Source organism: Poecilia reticulata, linkage group LG20 (genome assembly GCF_000633615.1).
Source record: "Poecilia reticulata strain Guanapo linkage group LG20, Guppy_female_1.0+MT, whole genome shotgun sequence".
NCBI classification, from domain to species: domain Eukaryota; kingdom Metazoa; phylum Chordata; class Actinopteri; order Cyprinodontiformes; family Poeciliidae; genus Poecilia; species Poecilia reticulata.
The window spans coordinates 14,799,001-14,820,762 of NC_024350.1; the positions used below are offsets into that span (position 1 = coordinate 14,799,001).

At 39.0% G+C, this 21,762-nt stretch overlaps 1 protein-coding gene across 2 annotated transcripts in view; it reads right to left on the reverse strand.

Annotated features, from left to right (window-relative positions):
* spata13 (spermatogenesis associated 13) overlaps nucleotides 1-19,762 on the reverse strand; it is a 24,666-nt gene extending 4,904 nt beyond the window's left edge. The window contains exons 1-3 of one of the 2 annotated variants that reach the window (XM_008396273.2): nucleotides 19,288-19,762; nucleotides 7,409-8,941; nucleotides 2,842-3,291 (exon numbers count right to left, since the gene is read on the reverse strand). In XM_008396273.2, the coding sequence (XP_008394495.1) occupies nucleotides 2,842-3,291; nucleotides 7,409-8,941; nucleotides 19,288-19,296 (1,992 nt within the window). In that variant the 5' untranslated portion in view covers nucleotides 19,297-19,762. Of the gene's footprint in view, nucleotides 1-2,841; nucleotides 3,292-4,650; nucleotides 4,994-7,408; nucleotides 8,942-19,287 lie in introns of those variants that run through there. The other variant, XM_008396274.2, reaches the window with a different exon arrangement.
* Nucleotides 19,763-21,762: the final 2,000 nt, after the last annotated feature.

Below are 21,762 nucleotides of genomic sequence, written 5' to 3' on the forward strand. Positions count from 1 at the left end.
ACACACACACACACACACACACACACACATAACACAGCCTGTGTTAGCATTCCTATACAGAGTCAGGCTGCTCACTTTGGGCTTCTTGTGTATTTGCTACAGTAATTCTTTGGCTCCTTTAATACTGGACACGCCGTGAAAAAGTATTTGCTTCTTAACAAAGGACTGAATTGATAGCTGCAAAGAAGAGTGGGCATATGAAACACTGAATATTACTCATATTTGGTTACTCTATAAATTCTTGATGGGATTTGTTTGGTTGTTTTCATCTGATAGTCCGGTATACTCTGTTGTTTTGGGAACCAAAACTGCAACATTTGTTATATTTTCAGCTGGTGTAGTTCTCTTTCACACTTTCCTTTGAAAAATCTGTTCTCCCTCTCACCTGTGGTGGTGCTGCACCAAGACCTGCTGAAGGAAACAAGGCGAAAACCTCTAAAGAAGACCGAATGCAACTTCCTTCTTTATGAAAGTAAACAAAAATAAAGTGGAGTCAGATTTTAGCAATTGGAGGATTTCTTTTTGGTTATAGACCACAAGCCATTTCTCCCTCTAGCGATAGAAAAGTGGGTTTGTTTTGGTTGAATTTACCCAAAATGCCCTGCGCAATAGTCCACTTCCTGCTTTTGGAGAGTCCTCCGATCTGCCTACATTCACATATGCATTTGAACTGCACCAGAGTTAACTTCAACCAAACAGAGATCTATGTTTTTAGGCGGCTGAGAGTTCGTTATTTTGCTCCGCATCAGCATTTGATTACGCATTAACACTTCCCTAAACGAACCGGAGTTTCTAGACAAACAAGCCATAGTTTGATTAAAGCAGACTAAACAGGAATGTTCCCCAAAGCAGACTAAACAGGAATGCACACCAAAGCAGACTGAGCAGGAATTTTGTTGTCTTGGACTACAAAATTCGTTTGACGTGAAGCATTTAAGGGAGGCAAATACTTTTTGACGTCATTCTATTAAAGTTTATCAGAGCAAAAGATATGTAGAATGCTGATTTTACTGTTAATTACGTCAATTCATTTGGTTTTGTTTACACTTTTTGAGTTGAGCAAGAACTACGTCTGAGTGCAAAGTTTCACAACCACATGGAGTTGATGAAACAATCAGGTCCTGCTTTGCATTATCTCAGTCGTCTCTAAACCTCGTGTCTCTTAGAGAATGAAATGCAAAAATAACATGGCATCCCAGTTTTAAATGACATTGCTTCGGTTTCACACAGCATACTTTGCTGCTTTCTTTCATACAGTGGATCTGAATGGTGTTTATCACTTTCACAAAAATAGCTCCCTATGGTTAAAATAACTTTCCTATCTCTCTCCCTGGTAGATAACGTGTTAAAATAGAATAGAAAGTGTTCAGGGTTATTTTCTCCCAGTTTCTGGGTGTTCTCCTTCGTTCTGTCCTCTGCTTAAATCAACATTACATCTTATAGCATGATTGTTGATTCTGTTGTCATTTTGATGATAAAGTCTTGTATTTTTCTGCTGTTTTTTTCTATTTAACAACTATTTAAATCTTCGGGAATTACGTGATTTGATTGAAGAAATGCTCCTTCATTTGACAGCGGTTTTCTACAAGCACCAGAAAGATTTTCTATGAAAGTGAACGAGTCATTTTTATTGACAGCAATAATTGAGAGTGTCAGACTACAAATATCTGGGCCTCTGGCTTGATGAAAAACTAAACTTTGAAAAGAGAGTTGATTCTTTGTTAACATAGCTGACAGAAACCGGATTTGCTTTAAAATATTTCAAACTTTCCACTGTTTCAGGGAAAAGATTCATCTCAGGAATTTTCCACCATGTTTTTGACTGATTTCACTTTTGGTACAGCAGCATCCTCCACTCACAAACCCCTTGATTCTCATCATTACACCACTTTAAGAATAATCTGTAATCAAACAAACCACTGTGTTCCATATTTTAAAAACTGAACTTTCTGTAACACGAGAAGCTTTGTATTATTTACATACAAAGCCATTCCGCAAAAGCTATCTCTCTGTTTATCAGACCTACTTTCTTGAATGTTAGTAATCATGGCTCACTTTACAAGTTCCAAAAACCTTCACAGAGCAGGGATGTTCTGCTTTTTGTTATTGTGCTCCTCACACTTGTTTTTCTGTGTCAGCTCCAAGGTGTTATGTTATGTTATGTTTAGCTGTTATCCTTATGGTTTTGTGCTTCATGTGTCTAATTTGCTGCATTTCATTGTTTTGTATTGTATCTCAGTGTAATGCTTGCATGAATGAAAAATATATTTGCAGCAGTGTAAGCCACACTCCTCTAGACACTTATTTTTATGAGATGTATTACATCTCAAAGTTTTTGGTTCCAACATGCTCAATGCAACCTGGAACTTAACGAAGCAGCATGGAGGATTTAAAGAGATCAAGTCACAAAGCTGCTGATTAGAACAAAAAGATTACAATCAGCCTCAGCCCGCACTCTTTGCGATTTAGGAGAAAACTATCATTGATGTAAAAAATGTAAACAGTGCAAAAGAACATAACTAAATCCAGTGTGTATGATCTGTTTTGGGCTGCTGTGAAAACATGGCCTCCCTGAAAGAGGGGAGTCTGAATGAGTTCTTGCTTTGTCTAAAGGTTTTAATCGCTGTAAAGTAGCCAATAGAAATAAAATATATAGAAATGTTATATTGTATCTAAAAAACACGCCTTCAAAATGAAGCCCAATGTCGCTTAATGCACTGCATTTTATACTGGCATCTAGATCAGAGCATGATTTAATCATTTTAATCTTTTGGACAGATAGCTTAATCCCAAATGTACAACAAGAAAACCATTTGCTGGGGACAAGTTGTGAAAGCTTACAGAAGGAAGGCGATCCTCCTTTAGCTCAGTATCTGCAGCGAACAGATCCACGGCCCCGATCACCGAGACGGGCCGATGTCTCTGAACCTCCCCGTTAAGGCTACAGTTGTCAGGGTTGCTGACGTTCCCACTGGACCTGCAATCTTCCTGCAGCTGCGCATCTTGTGTCCTTTCCTCGTAGTTTGTCTCTGCTACTTCCTCGGGGATGCAGTGCTTCCTGGAAACGAGCTGGGCGTAGTCGGAGATCGGCCGAGGTCTGGGCCGCCCGCTCCTCTGTCTGGGCTTGACAGAGGCGGATTCTGTGGAAGCTGCAGCTCCGTCTGTGGGAGGTGTGGGGGATACGGGTGTGCTGGAGAGGCATGCTGGGGGGTCAAGAGGTGGGCTGCTGCCCGCTGGGGAGACTTTGTCTGTTTGGAGAATTGACTCTTGTTCTTGAAGGTGGGATTTCACCTGAAAAAAAACAAAAAAACAATAATCTTAAAACCAAACAAGGATCAAGAAACAGCATCTCTCCTTCTCGATAATCTTTTTTATTGGGCTTTACCAAAATACAATTTAGTTTTAGTAAAATTATGATAACTTTAAATAAAAGCATAACTCTAACTCTGACATAACAGTTGTTAGGCCAAGGACAATTTCTGAACAAGTTTACAACACAGTTTTTGTTCGACAGACGTTTTTGTTTCTCATTGTGATGCAGCTTAATGATCAGTTTCAGTTTATCATGTATATGATTTATCTTTTCACTTTTTATCAACTATCCCACACACACAATGTCTTCTGTGTTACATTACTTCAGTCACAACTGAATTACATTTTCAAACAAACACATACCCAGCCTTCATGCTCATCTTACAAGGAGAAATCAGATGAGCTTATCATCTGAGATTCAGATACTAAGACCATTATTATGAAGATTTGAGGGAAGCTATGTCTGTGCCAAACAGATAAATGCTGAAAAGCCTCAAGTAAAAAAAAAAAGAAAAGGATTATGATTCTGTTAGTAGTACTATTATTACTAGCAGACCTTGGGGTGCAATGCTGGAAGTTGACAAAACATGAAATACTGGTAACGACTTAAAGAGACAAACTAAACCACAAAAAGACCAAAACCATACAATCTGAAGTTTACACGTTTAGCCTAAGGACAAATAAAGGGAAACTTATGTTTCCTTCTGCATTACCAAGGGGAGAAACATGTTCAAACATCCTCTAAAAATACAGCTAGATTTAAAATGTAGTGCCTTCTGCTTTTGTTTGTGGCTGCATTTGACAATCAAACGTCTTCTAATAGCATCAGAACTGGTCAATTTAATTTAAAGCTGTATTACTATCAGCATATTTCCACAAAACTATTTCATCCCAACTGTGTTAAAGCTCTATTATGTAGCTTCATGACAAGGAGGGAATTAAAATGTGTCTGAGAAAGAGCACCGGACTGCAAAACACAGAATGTGATCATTAACAAGAACTCCTCCAACAATAGATTGACCAGTTGTACTTTGAATTTGGACAGATTTGGATCAAACTACCTGGAAACCTGGAACATTAGTTAATCAGAAACATGAAGCTGCTAAGGTAAAACAAAGCAATTACAAACTTTACTGGATCTCAAAGCAGAACAAAGATTTAATTCAATGACCTTTATAACGTCTGTAACATTTTTAAAGTGAATTATTTGCTTATCAGAAGCATCTTAAGCTCTTTTTAAGCTTAAAACAAAAATTTCTAATGTACTCCTTTAACACTCATCATGTGAGATTTCTCAGCAGGTAAAACGACAACGCTTCCAGTACAACTGAACCTCACCTCTGGTTTTTCCCGGTCTGGGTCCGGACCTCGGCATATACACTGGAATGGCACACATAGCACCAGCACCATTGCCGAACTAGGAAACCGGTGCTCCTCAAGGCCAAATCCCTAAATTCCTTTCAGAAGCCCCTTGATGTCTAAAGAACACGAATGTGGTTTTCCAACCCATCGTTAAAAACAAAATCCCGACTTCAGAGAATTATTCTGCTAAACTCCTGCATTTAACGGCCTGCTTACTTGGGGGAGCTGTCAGCTGTCAAAGGCCTCGCGTTCATGTCGTTGTACTTTGATATGGAGCAACAGCTAACGGAAAGCCTTTGCTCAGTCATAGCCTCCAAACCCTCCCACTGAAACAGAACCACAAAGAGATTTCTTTTTTTTTTTTTTGCGCAATGGCCACTAATCATAAACAAAGCCTAATCATTAACTCCCCCTGCTCCCTCACAGCGCCTGGCAGCACCAAGGGTCCAACGTCAGCATGTGACTCTGCTGCAGGAATCAAACAAGTCTAACAAGAACAGTCCATGTTGTGCCCTCGCTCTTATTTATCTGACATCAATAAGGACTTTGGACTTTTCCCTTTTTAAGTGTACGTGCAGTAAACCCAGAAGTATTACATCACCATGAGAATATATCAAAGATCACTTCACACTTAGATGAGTGAGGTTTCTTTACTTAAGATAAGGGTCACAGCCATTCTGATGAGAAAGGTCATTCATGATCAGAATATACTATAACAATAAAGAAGATTTTAGTGCTTTCCTCTTTGAAATGTAAGAAAGAGTGTTTGTTTACATTTAATTGATTATAAGCAGAATAACAAATCCATTAGAGGTCATGCAAAATACACATTATTTTAGCTTTGGGGTTAAACAAACGTAGATGGGTTATGACAATGTGTCAAAAATAAATTTCCTTTCTGTTTTAAATGGCATACGTGTATTTTTTTTACTATTATAAAATGTATAAGGGCAGGTTTTCAGAGTACCTCTGGAAAATATACACAGAATTTTTAATTCTGCACACAATTTGTGAGAAGGCTGTAACAAAATGTGAAAAAAGTAAGAAGCTGTGAATACTTTCCGGATGCACTGTAAATCTAAATATTTCTTCAGAAGCTAAGAAATATAAAATTTTTAACAGAGTGGATTAGGTGCTGAAGTGCGCTCCTTCACTGCTTCAAAAATCAGTTGGAGACCTGACTGGATTACACAATCTGGAGTGAAAATATGTATAATGAATGGGATGATTTTCTGGGACAAGATCTGTCCAGGGTGAACCAGGCTCTTGCCCAGAACGTTAGCTGGAGGTAGGCACCAGCAACCCTCCCGACCCCACTAAGGGACAAGGGTGTAAAGAAAATGGATGGATGGATGGACGGACGGACGGATGGATGGATGGACGGACGGACGGACGGATGGACGGACGGACGGACGGATGGAAAATTGAGGCAGAGGAAGTTCTTGCATAAATGCCTCCTTGGGAGAGTCTCCTTTTACCCCTCCCCACACAAAACCAGAAATACACACACTCCCACTCTCTAAAAAAAATAAATTCTTACTAATTTTGTAGCTGTAATTTTCCCTTTGAACCATGTTTTTCAGTCCTATAAAACAATAACTTCAATACATTTCTAAGCCAAGCATATTTTATTATGTAAATAGGCTCAAATCTATACATGAATCATCATTTAACTTTTCTTTCCAATCTTCTTGCATACCTGGCTGGATATCTGACCACTCTTCATAGCACAGCTGATAGAACTGCTTAATTTTCTGCTATGAACCCAGCTTTCAACAATGCGAAATACATTTTCAATACAGATGAGAAGTTAAATCTTAGCATAATTTATCCATTTTTGCACAATCAGCTTACATCTGTGTTTGAGATCAACGTCCAGGAGGAACGCCCAGCTCTGTCCACTCCCTAAAAATATATGCTGTGATAAAGGAAGGTTTAAAAGAAAATTCACTGCTGAAGCCCATCGTAACCTGCTGTGGAGTTACATAAAGATGGACTAAGAGGACGTAATATTAGAAAGTAGCGTCTGCTCCAGATGTGCCACTTTGAAGATAAATTGAAGTGCCATCTACCTCCTCTCATTTGGTGGAATAAACATTGAATCATTTGTGTGGCAGCCTTTTGAATTCCCCTGTGAGACAAAACCTGAATGATCTCCAGACACTCTAAAAAAAGTATGGCCTTCCTTACACATCGACCAGCCAATTCAACACAAAACAAAAGGGACATTCTCTTCTATAGAGAAATTCAAAGAATTGTAATCATATTTAAAAAAAAAACAAACACACACACACACAAAAAAAAACAAGCACAGATAAAAAAAATTTTTTTTTCCATACTGCAAAATCAAAAAATGTTACCATATATTTTGGCCTAGTTTCTGGTGCAGATATCTTAAGTGCATTTGAAATAAGACAAAACTAACTTACAATATTAAGGAATTGTAACTAAAACAAGCTCCTATATCTTGCTGAATTGATTCTGATTGCAGTGTAACATTAGGATCACTGTACTTTAAGATAAAAGCTTAAACTCAATAGTTTTTTTTGGAACTGGAAGTTTTGCTGTAACCCCATCAGGAGTGAAAAACTCAGTCAACACAAAAGTTCTCATCATAAAGACACGTTTTCTGGAGCCAGGAAGAGATAAAGTTGCACAGAAAGAGTCATGAAGTTAAAATGATTTCATATCACATTCATCACCCAGGGTGATTTATAAAGTTTGCAGATCTTACCTCATTTGGTATCGAGGCAAAGTCAGGTTGTTGTTGCAATGCCTCTCTCTCGCTGAGTGGGGGTGAAACACATTCGACCATCTGTTTAGCATTACTGGTAGTTGAAGCAGGCAGCAGCTCATGCTGAGCAGAGATATCAGCTGAAATCTGCTCTGGTGATTCTCTGGGCCCTGAGGAAAGTGGGTCGGCGACACCCTGATGCGACTGCAGGTCTGCGCTGTCTTCAGGCTGGGCGTGAATGAGGGGAGTACATCTGACAGAGCTGACCTGAGCGGTGACGGCTACGGGCCGGCGCTGTCGCTCGCTGCTCTGCAGGCAAGGCAAACGGCGAGAGTAGTCATCGTGGAGACGGCTCAAAGGGGAGATGGGAGATGGAGACGTGGGACTTGGGGACGGACTTTGCTTTCGTCGGCCGGTTAGGTCAGTCATGCTGCCGATTAGCTTGACCATTGGCCCCTTGTTCTTCGTCGGGCTCCTCCTGCCTCGGAGGTCCACTGAGGAAGTGCTGGCAGTTCTTTGAATGCTTGGGGTCCCATTTGACAATGTGATCCTCTGAGGGTCTTCCTGTGGGGATGGAGGACCTGGACAATGGTTTTTACGTCTAAATATATGCAGGTTATCTGCACTTTTACTGAATCTGCTCAGAACATTCACATTAATGTTTTCCTTCTGGGTTTCTGTCTGGACGTCCACCTTTAATGAAGGATTTGGTATTTGCGTGCTGCTTGTAGTGTCATTTTTGTCACTTCTTCCATTTTTTGTATCAAGTAACGTGATTCTTCCTGCCCCGTATGCTTTCCTCATGCTTCTGGAAAACCGGGAATTGCGTGTGATACCACTTTCAGCTTCCTCATCATCATAGTCCTCAATATCTGAGCCGTACTGCTCAATCGTTGCAGATTTTTGGTCAGCTAAACTTCCATTTGATACAAGATTTCCTTCTGCAGTCGTTAAAAGATGAGCAGCGTCAGCTGGCTCACGTTCTGAGCTGCTCCCAGCTGATCCATTTGGCATTTCCACATCCGCTAATGGTACATTCTGTCCAAGGCTGCTTGTTGCTGCCCCTTTACTCTGAATTCCTTGCAGTACAGACGATCGTAGCTTCTTGAAGGAGTCCACCACACCCAGCCCTGAAAGCCCGGTCCACGGCTGGGGGCCGCCGTTGCTGTCATTGTTTGGACAGTCGGCAGTAGGACTACTAGGAGGGATGACGCCCTTCCTGGAGTTTGAAAACAGCCTCATAATTCTTGAGTTATGAGGCCTTACTTCTGCTTGACCTATCACAGGGTTGGACCAGGCAGAGGGGCTGATGCCGTTTATCCTGCTCTCGTCAGAGATCGGAGCAGCACCCACCGGCTGTACCTGGGCACCACACCCAGACAGCAGGTAGGGGACAGAGCTCCTGTCAACGACGACCTGCGATGGATAAACGTCACTCAGAGGTCTGCTCCGGATCAGGGGGTTGGGGTTTGGGCGGTGCAGACACTGGAGAGGGTCTTCACTTCGGGACAAGACCTTGTCCTTCTGTTCTGCCTACAAAACAAACAAAAGTTATCAACTGAGGGACAATGGAGAATGAAAAAACAACAATTGTATTTTCTCGCCAACTAGAGCACATCTAAAAAACGTGTTTAGCATAAACTGATATTTAGGCTTGGACATTTCATACCCAAAGAGCTTGATAGATTCTGTTTATTGAGGCAAAAATAACCCATAGTCTAAATGTAGTACATTATCATACTCAGAATATTACACTTTAGATTGTCTTTATATAAATGAACCAAGAGCTGCAATGGACTCGTTTTGAAGGAAAGAACATTATTTGGAGCACTTTCTTCTGTAACTCTTCTTCTGTAAGGTTAAAGTGGTGAATCTTTTTAAAATGCCAAACAACTGTTAACAGCCAGTGTTTGGGGTAAAAACAGAAACATTTTTAAGGGTCTAATCTCTGAAGTTTCTTTTGCTGCCTAACTTTAAACTCCCTTTTATGCTTTGCCTAAAAATATATGCAACACTGTTTCCCTTTGGTTGATTAGGGCAAACTGACATGGTCCGAGTGGAAGTGCGAGGCCAGCTGCAAGGAAAGGTGTTCCTCGCAGCAGAGCAATAAAAAAGGAAGAAAGCCTTCATCAAACAACAAAGCTGAACCCAACCATGTTAATGAGGACTCCAGGAAATGAGAAAATACTGCAAGGAAATGTTAGTGGCGACATATTATTCCAGCAATTATTCCATTTCAACAAGTGTTTTGCAATACGAACCTGGAGCATACAGACGGCACTACAGCAAAAAGTGTGAGCAGTCCTGCTACCGTGTTTCCCCGATAGTAAGACACCCCCCGATTGTAAGACGTATCAGGGGTTTCAGGGGGGTCGGCTAATATAAGCCGTACTTATATTACATGGGGGTATTGCCGCCTCCCTCTCATCTAGCTGCGCGCCGCCTCCTGCCCACGTCCGCACCGTCCCCMTCTCCATACGTCACCGCGCCGTCCCCTGCACTTGTCACTGCCGCCTCCTGCTTAAAATACGGTAATACAATACTGTTCAGGTTGTTAATAAATGTTAATTTTATGGTTAAAACAAAAAATTCGAAAAATTTTTTCCAATATAAGACACCCCGAAAGTAAGACATAGTGGGGCTTTTGGGGATAAAAAGAAAATAAGACACTGTCTTACTTTTGGGGAAACACGGTAACACCTTTATTTGTTTACCATCATACACTCCACATCTCATCCCAAGTTCTTAATTTTTGAGTAAATCTCTGCCTTTTCTTCCCTGTTCACAGTTCTCCTTTGAAATCACGGTTCAGTCATTAAATATCCTAGTTAGGACTTCAATACTTTTAGAGAGAGAGAGAGAGCTCAGTCTACCCCCAGTGTGTAGTGTGACATGTCTTGCTAATTATGTTTATTATTAGCATATTTGTTTTAGACTTGTTTTATTTTACTTATTTAAATGTAGACTCTAATATTAATGTGACATTTCCCCCAATAATCTTTGCTTGTTGTTGGATTCTATGTGTTTATTTTTTCATATACCATGTTAACCAGAGACTTATGATTTTTTTCCCTCTCCATCAACGTACTTTTTGACTGATGCAGTTTATAGTCAGAAAAATATGGCAAATCTAAAACACTAAAAATAATTTATTCTCCATTAAACAGTACAAATGCTAAAAACTCCATGGAAATGTTTGAGGCAGGCTTTCAGATAAAATACACATTTATTGGTAAGTAATTATCCATGTTTGATATTACAGTCATCTAAAGTGTGACAAGTGTTACGATTGAAATAGCCACATGCAATAAAAAAAATATGACTGAAATAACGTCACCCTAACTGCAGCATAAAAATTTGTCTAGAATCTTCCTCGTTTGTCATGGATGAGTAGAGATGAGGAGAAACAGAGAGACAGAGGGGTGAGTGTCCCACAGTGTGGACAGGCTCCAGAAGTGAAAGCCATTTTACTAAGAACACAACATGGATTTGTCCTTGGTGCTGCATTTCAATGTCCCAGGAGTGCAGAGGCCCAGGCTGGGGGGTTGTACAGCTTTACGTGCGTCTGATTCAGGGCAGTGGCTAATGCTGTGGCTTTGAAGTGCAGCGTGACTAAGCAATGAAAACTGCTAATCCATTGTGATTAATGCAATAAATTGCCCTTTTTTTTGCTCCAGATTTCACAGAAGATTAGGTAAAGGTGAAGGGAAAGGTTGAATGGTCCGCAAAATTACATTTTCAAAAAGGTTTTCATACATTTCTTCACTTTTCGTGTCAACACCATGGTTTGTGTTTCCTACATGGTGTTAAACTATTTAAAGCTTTTTCTAATAAAATAGCAGGATGTGTTTCTAGTGAGAGATTAATGAACATAATGGAATAATTTCACAATCTGTTTCAGCGACCATTCTTTTACTTTAACATCCCACCACCATCTACAACAATATAATGACTATTTTAAAAATAAAAACAAATACTTACAGTATCAATAAATAAACATTTACAAAAACAAATTATATTGACCCCAGGAATTAAGACACCATACCATAATTTTTCCAATAATTAATGCGTTTCATATCATGAGTAAAAAAAAAGAAAAGAAAAGAAAACTCAAGGAATAAAAAGATTGTTGGACTGACTACAGAGGCCAGCATAAGAACAATTAATCCCACAATGCACTGCATTAACCCAAGGTTGGTAAGAGGTTGTTAGTGGAAAAAAACACATCATCAGGACCAGACCTACTAAGACAAGGCCATCCGTTACCAGACTGCAGTCAGCGAGAGAAAATATCCTGCAATTTTAGATGAAGCCCTTCTCCAACAATATAAATCAAGTGAATGACTTGTTATCAGGCCTCTGCAGACCTGAATGGCGTGCTGTCAAGGTACTTCAGATATTTGGTTCAGGTGAGTTGGGAGCGGGTGCTCTGAACACTTTTTGACAAAAATGCAAAGCGAAAAGAGGTGCACACTGTACATTACTCTGAGAACAGTATCTTGTTGCAGATCGTTGTAAGTATCTGTAAAACATTTTGAATATTAGGTATAATTTTCAATCTTCTTTACAATTAAGCACTACTTTGTTCAGGTCTAATAAAGTACTTTGGTTTGTGTAAAAATGTTTAAGGGAAATTAATACTTCTACATGCACATATGTTTCCATTTTTATGAAAGTGATAAATAGCCCTACTTTTGAATGTTGCCCGTTTCTTAGTGTGATGCATTTATAACCACATCACACTAGAAAGCATTTATCAATGCCTCCAATTGTCACTTGTTTACTTTCTAATATACTTAAATTCTAAGACATCTGTGTTAATTATACCAGCATTAGTATGAGTAAAACTTTAGAACCTGCTCTTCTAAAGTGGAAGCGCTGAGCTGTCTGTACGAGGAAATGCTTTAGAAGTTCGTAGCAAACATTTCATTCACTAGTCCACCGACTAACACTGAGGAATGCAGACACTTAACAAACCAGCTAAACAAAGGATTAATGAAACCCAAGTAGCTCATTTACCATAAGACTATTTTTAACTTTTAATTACCATGGCTCTTACATCCTTTATGAGTTATGCCAATAATATGCTGTCCACAGTTTAGATCTAATATTTTACTGCTAATCATCATTTCAACACAACTGCTTGGTGACTCATGACTGATGGTGGGTCCTCAGGGGCGACTGTGGCTCTGTATAGTCGTCGTCTTGTGATCAAAAGGTTGTAGGGTTGATTTCAGCTTCCTCCTGTCACATGGCAATGCACTTAACCCCCAGTTGACTGCAGGGTATAAAGGTGTGTGCCCTTTTAAAAAGCGCAAACACTTAATTAGCAGTTCTGTCCCTATTGGCTCCAGCAGTGTGTTGTGATCCCAATATGAAACAAACTCTTTACGTGGTCAGAGTAAAAAAAGTGGCTTCATGAGGGAATGGAGATCACCCCTAACACCCAATATAAGAAGCTCCAGAGCAAGAATAGGTGCTAGCTGCTTCTTACAAAACATTTAAGAATAAGTCTGATTCATCATTTTAATTATTTGATTAGGACAGTACACAATGATTAGCACAACAGCTAAATTTCATCTTTTGTCAGAGTCAAGAGAAGCAGCTCAGAGACATGCCATTACATCACCTAAATGTTTTAGGGATGTAATGAAATGGGTCTTTGTGCTAAGAACCGGCTCTAGTAAAAGCTCTAGTTTAGTACAGATGGGTCTCTGCAGGGATCTAGAATTAGCCAGCACCTTGTGACAGCACAGACACTGTGAATGAGTGTAATACCTCCTTCTGTAGATTAGCTATTAGCTCAGTTAAACACATTCAAAAGAGTCAAGTAGCATGTAACTGAGCTGTCTATGACTTGCATCTAAAGAAAGTTAATCTGAGATTTTAGGGATGTTTCTCTCCTAGACAGAGATACGTTGAAATGCATCTTGAGCAACAAACTATGCAAATTTATCAGCATAACCCAGGTCTGAAATTTTAAAGATACTGAAAGAGAAGAGAGTTGTTTATTGCAGAAAGGATCTTTAAAATGGCGTTCATGTAAACAACCAAACTCTGTCAGATTTGGAGGAAAGGACCCGATTTAATCTTTTCCATGTGTCATTTCATAGTTGCATTCCTCTGCACGTTTAGCAGCAGATGAGCTTTCTCAAATCAACCTCTCTGTGGAATCTGCTGTCACTTCAACCAAGTTTCCCCCATCACACTGAACACTTATGTAAACACAGAGCCACCGCTGCCAAGCACTGCTGCTGACAGACACTGAACACCCTCCAACCAACAATGTGCTGCTTTCAAAACTACGCTGAATTGTCTCCTTGTGCTCTCACTCACCCACTCCGCCTGCAAAGGAATCATGCTGAGTTGCAACTGGAAAAATAGAGGATCAATACGTCCATCTGGCTCCCAAGCTGAAAGATAGTGGGAAGATAGGGAAAGAATGCCCACAGCTTGAGTAGCATGTTTTTGTTTTGAGAACTCAGCCGTTCTACCACATGCTCCGTCCTGCAGTGCCTGTGATGCGTTTCTTTCCTGCGGCAGGCGCCAACTGTCACACGCCAGCTGGCATCCACTAATTCTTGGCAGCGTTGCTTAGAGGAATGAAGGTGAGACAGGTGGTCACCTTTTAATAATAAAAGAAAAGCAAGATGGTTTTCTATCAAACTCGTCCTGCAAGTTGTCTGATTTTGTTACTTTCATGTAGGGCTGAAACAATTAATTGGATTAATCATAATGAATCAATTATAGAAATAATTGTCAACTAACTTAGCAATGAATTAATTGTTAACTGGAGTAAACAAATGCAAAAAGATGCCTGTTGTTGAAAGAAAAACATTTGCATCAGTTTTTTTTATCTTAGTCTGTAAATAAGTCCTACTCATTACTCTTTTGTTATTTAATTATTAGTCAGTAAAAAAAAATGATTATTGCTACACTATATTTTATATAATTTTATAAATACATTTTAAAAAACATAAATAAACAAATAATTAAATTCATTTTTAAAATAAGATAGTGTGCATTTTATTGCCCAAAATGCAATAAAGTATTCCTTTAGTGAATGTTTGATAATTTGTAGCAAAAGATTATTCTGGAGCTAAAAATACTTCCAACATCAACATGTGGTAAGCTCAGCCCTTTCTTCCTGCATCAACATCAGAGCAGTGCAAGTCTGACCTGTTTACTATTTTTTGGATTAACAGATTAATAATTGAAGAGAAAATATATTTTTAACCGAATTTATACTAGGTGAAGCTAAAAATGCCACTTGAGGATTAATGGGTAGAACATATTTATAGACAAAGATATTTTTTTTATTGTAAATGTAAAATGTATACATTGTTGTACAGTTCTGGCCTAATTACCGTTCTGAGTGTGGTGTTCTTTCAGCAAATGGCCTTTTTTGAGTTTGCATTACTAAAGTTAACAATTATTTGATTACTTAATTAGTTGATTATTTCAGTAATCAATTTATCACAATTAATCCGATTAATCCTTTCAGCCACACACCTGGCATTAATGGCAAAAAGAAAGTCATTGTTGAAAGAAAGTTATGAGATACATTGTTTACAGTTTGTTTACAGAAGCTCTGCTCAGGTGAGACTAAAATGAACCTTTCTGGCCTACGAGCAAAAACGTTGTCTGAAGCAAAACTAAAACTCTACATAACTCAGGAAGCACCATCGCAGTAGAGAAACATGATGCTGGCAGCATCATGCTGCAGGAAACCTTTCTGCTACAGGGAAGCAAACGCTCAGAAGCTGGAGATTGGGGTGAGGGTTCTCCTTCCAGTGCAACAGGGACTCTGAACATACAGTCAGAGCTACAGAGGAAGGATTTAGAAGTAATGTACACATGAATTTAAACGGTCCCCTCCAAGCCCGAACCTAAACACTTTTCAGATTCTTTAAAATGATGCATTTCATCCAATCTGGCTAAGAAAAATGGGCAAATCATAAAACACATTGAAACTTGTGGTTGCTCATGGGTATGAATACTTTTGCAAGGCACTGTTCTCACAGCCACTGTCTATTTCTACATTACTTTAAAGCAATGCTAACATGCTTCTCCTTGGCTTCTCCTCCCTAATCTGCCGATGGGAGCGGTACGCTGCAGGCCTGGGTCCAGAGTTAATTAAGAGCTCAGGGAGGATCCCCCCCTCCCTTCTACCACCACGACATCTCTCCTCACATACAAACACCCACACGGCAGGAACCAGCTGGAGCCACCCTGAGATTAGACTCTCAGAGAAGAGGAAGTACACGTACACAGAAATGTAAACATACACACAGAAGTCGAAAAGCTAAAACTGCATTCCAAAAAAAAAAAAAAAAAAAGATAAGCAATTACTCAGAGCATCTCCTTGCATCGTGCGGTGCTGCCTACACCCATGTAGCTGTGGGAGGAAAGCATTTAGAAGGACTCTCCTCCCTTCCTGTTTGACCAGAGGATCCAGGCAGGCAGTTATGTAAGGAATCATAAATGCGTAACGTTAAGTGACCCTGTTAAAACAAAGTTCAGCTCTGCAGAGGTATGTCTCGCTTCAGGAGCGACTCAAACTCATTAAGTCAAAATTAACTGAGCTACAGATTTAGAGAGAGAGAGAGAAAAAAAAATACACCAGACACTAAGCATTAAGGGGCACTAAGGACTTTTCATTGCCGTCTTAGCTCTCAGACAGACACAACCACCCCTGGAGCACCAGCATTTTCTGGTCAGATGTCAGCATTCCTGTCTCCATTTATGTTTGTCATAATGAATCAAAGCAGTGAGGAAGACAGTCGCCTCAGCAGGCTGGATGATTAGCTAATCACTGTGCGCAAACAGGAGTTGGTGTGAGTTAAGATCCTTTTACAGTATGCTGAGTAGAAAGAAATAAATGCTTTATTTCATCTTCCAAGCGCATGAGTTCACATTTTCGGATTGCTCAAGTATCCTGGTGGATTAGGCAACACTGTATTGCTCTGAGTGCTGATGTGAGTCCACATTAAAATCTTTTTTAGTGTTCATGCTTGGAAATCAACCTTTAAGCCCGCCTCTGGTTGGAATGAGATGTGTCAGCGAGTAGAAATCGACCGTGTGAGCGTGCAGTGTACACAGCTGGGAGTGTGTCTATCCTCATCCTTCTCTATTCCACTGAATCTCATTAGAGAAGCTTTACCAGTGTGTGTGCAGGACTTGTTTGATCGACACGACGGTATAATCAGGTGAATCACTTAGTTATTTAGTGCAACCCAAGGATCTTGAATGAGCTAAAAGGGCTTGACTGCAGGGGGCGACTTGGCCTGTGTGCTTTCTACGCGATAAAATACTAATAAAAGAAGGAGATAAAGGCTACAAGATAACCCATTTGGTTTCTGATTTTCATTTTGGTGCCAAACATGTAGGCGGACTTGCATATTTTTATTACAATCTACAGAAACACGATCCTAAAATATGTTCCGTCTGGATCAATCAACATCAATTTGCCACAAATAACAGTGTCATATTTGTGCATGACCCAGTTTCTGAGTTTTGATCTGGCAAACCCCCGTAGCTCAGGAAACACCACGCCTCTTCTTCTATAGCGTGGGAAGTACAGGTGGAGGCCAAGCCAGGGAGTGCCTCCACTCTCACTTAGGGAGCCAAACACTTCACCTGATCCGCAGAGGACTGTCGCAGAGACAGACGAGCAGAAATCCAAAACCACACAATGTACAGGGCTTGGAGAGGAGAACACCCCACCAAGCCTTGCTATCATTGGCCACCTGACAGTAGCTCCACGAAAGCATTTCAGACAAAATGTTTCCGATGAGGAAGCAACAGAAAGACGGATTGACGTATCAGTTTTGATTAGTTAATGCTAAATTACAAATAGAGAAATCAGCCCACACTAAAATTATATTGTAGTTGTTAAGTCTTGTATTAAAACTCATGGCATAAGGACTTTGACCTTTGATTTTACTGGTATAAAGGGTTTATTGGTAGTTCATAGGGATCAAGCTGATCTCAGTTTATCTAAAGGAACTTTTCATATCCTCCAGTAAGAACTCCTGGCTCAAATATTAAGTGCTTTTAAGTGCGCCATGAGTCAAACTCAAAGAAAACAGAAGTGACTGATCCTTTGTAGCAGTCACTCCCATTCTATGAAACAACTTTACTGAATTGGAAAGTCTGAAAGAGCCACTGAAAATCCACCCTTTTTATTGACATTTGATTCTAGTCTACCCTCAGTAGTAGAGTTCTACACCGTATCATGTGTTTGCCCATTTAAATTTGACTTTTATTTTGAGTTTTTATAGCATTTTGCTGAATTTTACTAGGCGAGGGATGGTTCTTAGAGTCAAGCTAAACCAAGGGTTTTGAGTTTCTGTGGTTTAAAGACCACAAAAACAATGTTTGATAACATTCATAAGGTTCAAAGTCCTTTTAAGAAAAGTGCCAGAAAGAACTGTAGTGCATGGCTCCCTCTCCGACTTCTTGCTGAACACTACAGGTCAGCTGGCCTAAAGAAGGCTACTACGCTTTCCCTCATCTATAAAGAAAGGCAAATTTAGTTTTCTGGTTGCAAAAAGCACGGGGAAACTAAAGTAGCGCCACCCATGTCTCTTGATAGGACAAGATCAGCCCAAAATGATAATTTGCAAACTAGTTTATCTGTTAAAAACATTGTATGCTAATATTAGCTGTTGTACGCTGTTATTCTATAAAGAGTATATTGACAAAAAAGGTAAAGAAGTGCCAGAAATTAGACAATTTTCAAGTTGCTTCGCCCTGATTTTTGGCTAGGTGAAAAAACCCCTCAAGTTTAATTTTCTTTTTTATTATTATTATTGAATGCATTACACTTAGTGTTACCAGTTTGTGTTGAAAGCAAGAGTTTTTGCTGTGGACATCGTTACTGTTTCATAGTGACTACTCCATCAGAAGGTCCGGAAAAATATCTGAATGTTGTTCCAATATCCTTTGACATTATTTTTCTAAATGGAATTGGAATCAGCAAAAAATCTTTGTTGGCAGGTCAAAGCAATTTTTGCCATTGAATTTTAATTGCTGCAACTAAAAAGAATAATATTTTACACAGTAAGCCCCTGCACTTTAAACCACTATGCTTTTATTCACTCATTTCTCCCGAGTTTTTGTAAGAAGTTCAAATGAAATAACAATAAGTCACATATTTACAATAACAGTATTGCAACTTTAACAGTTATGTTATAATATTTCAGAAGAAGAAGGAATTTATTTTTGATGTTTATGTCTAAAAGGTTAACTGGAGATGGATTTACAATTTCCACTTTAATCTTGTGTTTCTTTTTTTAAAGAAGGAGTTTTGGGGGAGAAAACTTATGCTGAGTTTTTTTTTTTTTATAGAAGTTTCAGGTTTTAATCCAACAGAAGATGAGAGGATTACATGCAACCAGGCATGCATAAAAATGTGTGTTTTTTTATCTAACTCATCAACACTTTGCAATACAAAAAACGACAAAAGTTAACTTACTGATCAAACTTTTCAATTAATTATAAACTTAAAGTCTTGGAAGCATGAGTGTGGATTACACTGAAAAGTTTCCTCAAGCTCATAAAAATTCCGACCCTAAGTGCTTTTTTTTCACATGTGAATTAATTTACAGACTTGAACGGTTGAGCTCTTTGTATTTGCAGGCCCTCAGCCCACTCCCTCCTTTGCTCACTAACTAACTCCCTGCACACCCTGGCATCTCCCACATCACTATAACAACCACCCCTGTAATGCACCACAATAACCCCCACAGGTCCCTTTTCAGGCAGAGGGTGAAATCACTGCAGCCGACGGGTGAAACAATACAGATACTTTCAATTAAAGTGTTTTAGCCTTAACGCTGTTGAAGTCTTGGTGAATAGAAACAATAAAAACATACCCTGCTCATAGTCGCTGATGTCCTCCACCTTTCTTCTTCTTCTCACATAAGACAGAGCAGCTGTTTTGCTATTTATCCATACCGAAGCAGACTGTATCTCCTAGCGGGTTGGTTGCTGGCTTCTGCCAGACTCATGTCGGGCACAGAAAAAGCCCAACAAGCGCTCTCCCTCTTCTTCTCCCCTCTCTTCAGTCACCCTGCAGCATACCGAAGACAAACGGCTCCTTGACTTCTGGAGCTAGCAGTTGAAGCTAACTAACTCATAAACTTCTTCAGAGTTGCGTAAGCGACGCAGTTTCTAATTTCACTTTCGCGAACCGGTAAAACTCGTTCGAAACAAAGTAAAACAGTGATGGGCACTGATAAGAATCATGCGGCGTGTTAAAGCTAGACGTTACTGAGATGCAGCTCGTTATTTCAATGGGGAGTCCAGCTCCAGTGAGTCTTTAGAGGATTTGAGCTCGAGAGCATCCTCAGTGCACTTGTTGCTGTGTTTGCAGGGGGCGGGGCGTTGAGAGGTTACGATGGAGGTTACTGGTTGACCACAGTGCGACCGTCCGGCTGACAGCCAATAGTAAATCAGACAGCCACGCCCACTTCGAAACGCAATGCTACGCCTTCCTTGTGGAAGACCAAAAGTGCCACAATTCAGAAAATTCAAAAAATATTTAATATAATTTTTTTTTTTTTTTTTTTTTAGAAAAATCTAATTTAAGAAAATTTGTGCGGTTCAAAACTTAATATTAAATTTCATATTTTGTTTTTGAAATCATGATAATCACATCAAACAGATGTGTCCCACTAAAGTTGTAATATTTATCAATATGAATTCTATTTTTTTATCTGTAATTCACTGTGTAATAGTACAAATGACAACATATAAAAGCTCTTTGTTTTTTGTTGTTATTTGTTTTTTCTTTGATGTGATTTTGGAAACTAGTTTCACAGGCAAAATTGTAAAACACAAATTGCATGTTTCACAGAATTAGATTTGTGTCACACTATAAGTGTATTTAAGCAAAAATGAATAAATTAAACTGTTTATTTAATGTATAGATTTTGACATATTTTAGGAGTATGTAAGCAAAATGTTACAAATGACCAATTTATTAAACTGGGGCACTTTTGGTACTCCACAATTCCTGCACACGAGTAGGACAAAAAAAGACTAGGCTTTCCAGTTGGTTTTGTCCTGGCTTTCTCGCGTCATGTCACTGAATCACACCAGTGGAATTTAAATTCATGGACATTTCTGTTCCATGCCCATCCCTAAATTCCACAGAGAGAAACAAAGCGATTGTTCTATATTGTAAGACAACGAAAAGGTGAGACAAAAGATACAATCCAGACATTCCTGTCGTCTGATTAATCATTTAATAAACTCATGTTTACTTTTTTTTAAACTCCAAATCTATATGCAACACGAGAAAACCTATACAAAACAATTCCACTGGAAATAGTTTGATAAAGAGCCAAAATGAGACATCACTGGCACCAAAATAAAACCTAGTAAAATATTAAACAAATGCAAATAAATAAATGTATAATAATAAAATCAATTGAAAGAAGAAACAAAAGGCTTAACATAGCTACTCTGTCTATTTCTTTGATAGCAAAAATGACATATAATGTTCCAGTGTTGTGATCCAGTTATGATTCAGATAATTCAGAAGTTTTCCATATACAAAAGGAAAAATGTCACTGTCCTTTATACAATGACACTGTTTAACAGAGGCATTAAATCCACAAAGTCAGCATGTTCTGTTCCTGATGGGTTTCATTTCATAATGTACATGTAATGTTTGCCTTCCCAACCAGCTTTGTTTTGGTTTCCAAGGTCTAAAATTCATTGTTAGAGATTGTGACTTATCTCTATTTTACTTAGAATAATAAAAATAAAAAACCCTTTTGCGCAATTTTTTGCAACACTGGTGCCCAGCTTAGTTCAACAGGCAGCATGTGACTGAACTGGCCACAAGTCCAACATCTTTTTGGCGGATTCTGAGAGTACCTTCTTGTCCTGGGGACATCAAAGCAATTCTTAAAACAATCACAGGACAATATTAAAGATTTCAATTTGGAAATTTCATAGGCTCGCACATTTTTGATACGCTTTGTCTGTCCAGTATTTCTGAAATAAACGTGTAAACTCTTTATACGGTTTTTAATTTATTTGCACAGAGACAATGCACAACACTTCATTAACCTTTTGAAAGGACACATGCATGATACAAGCTTAAAGTAAAAACGCCAATTTCCATTTACAGTTCCTGAACAGGTTGATGTAATTTTGTAGGATTTAACAGATCATCACTTGATGAAAACTCATTTTGGTAATTAATTAAATACATATTTTACAAACATACATAAACTTTTCTGTACAATGGAAATATCTTATTTGCAACTTCAGGTGAGACAATTACTAATAGTTACACTTGTATAACTTTCATCTTATTTGGAAAATCCTTTCAACTT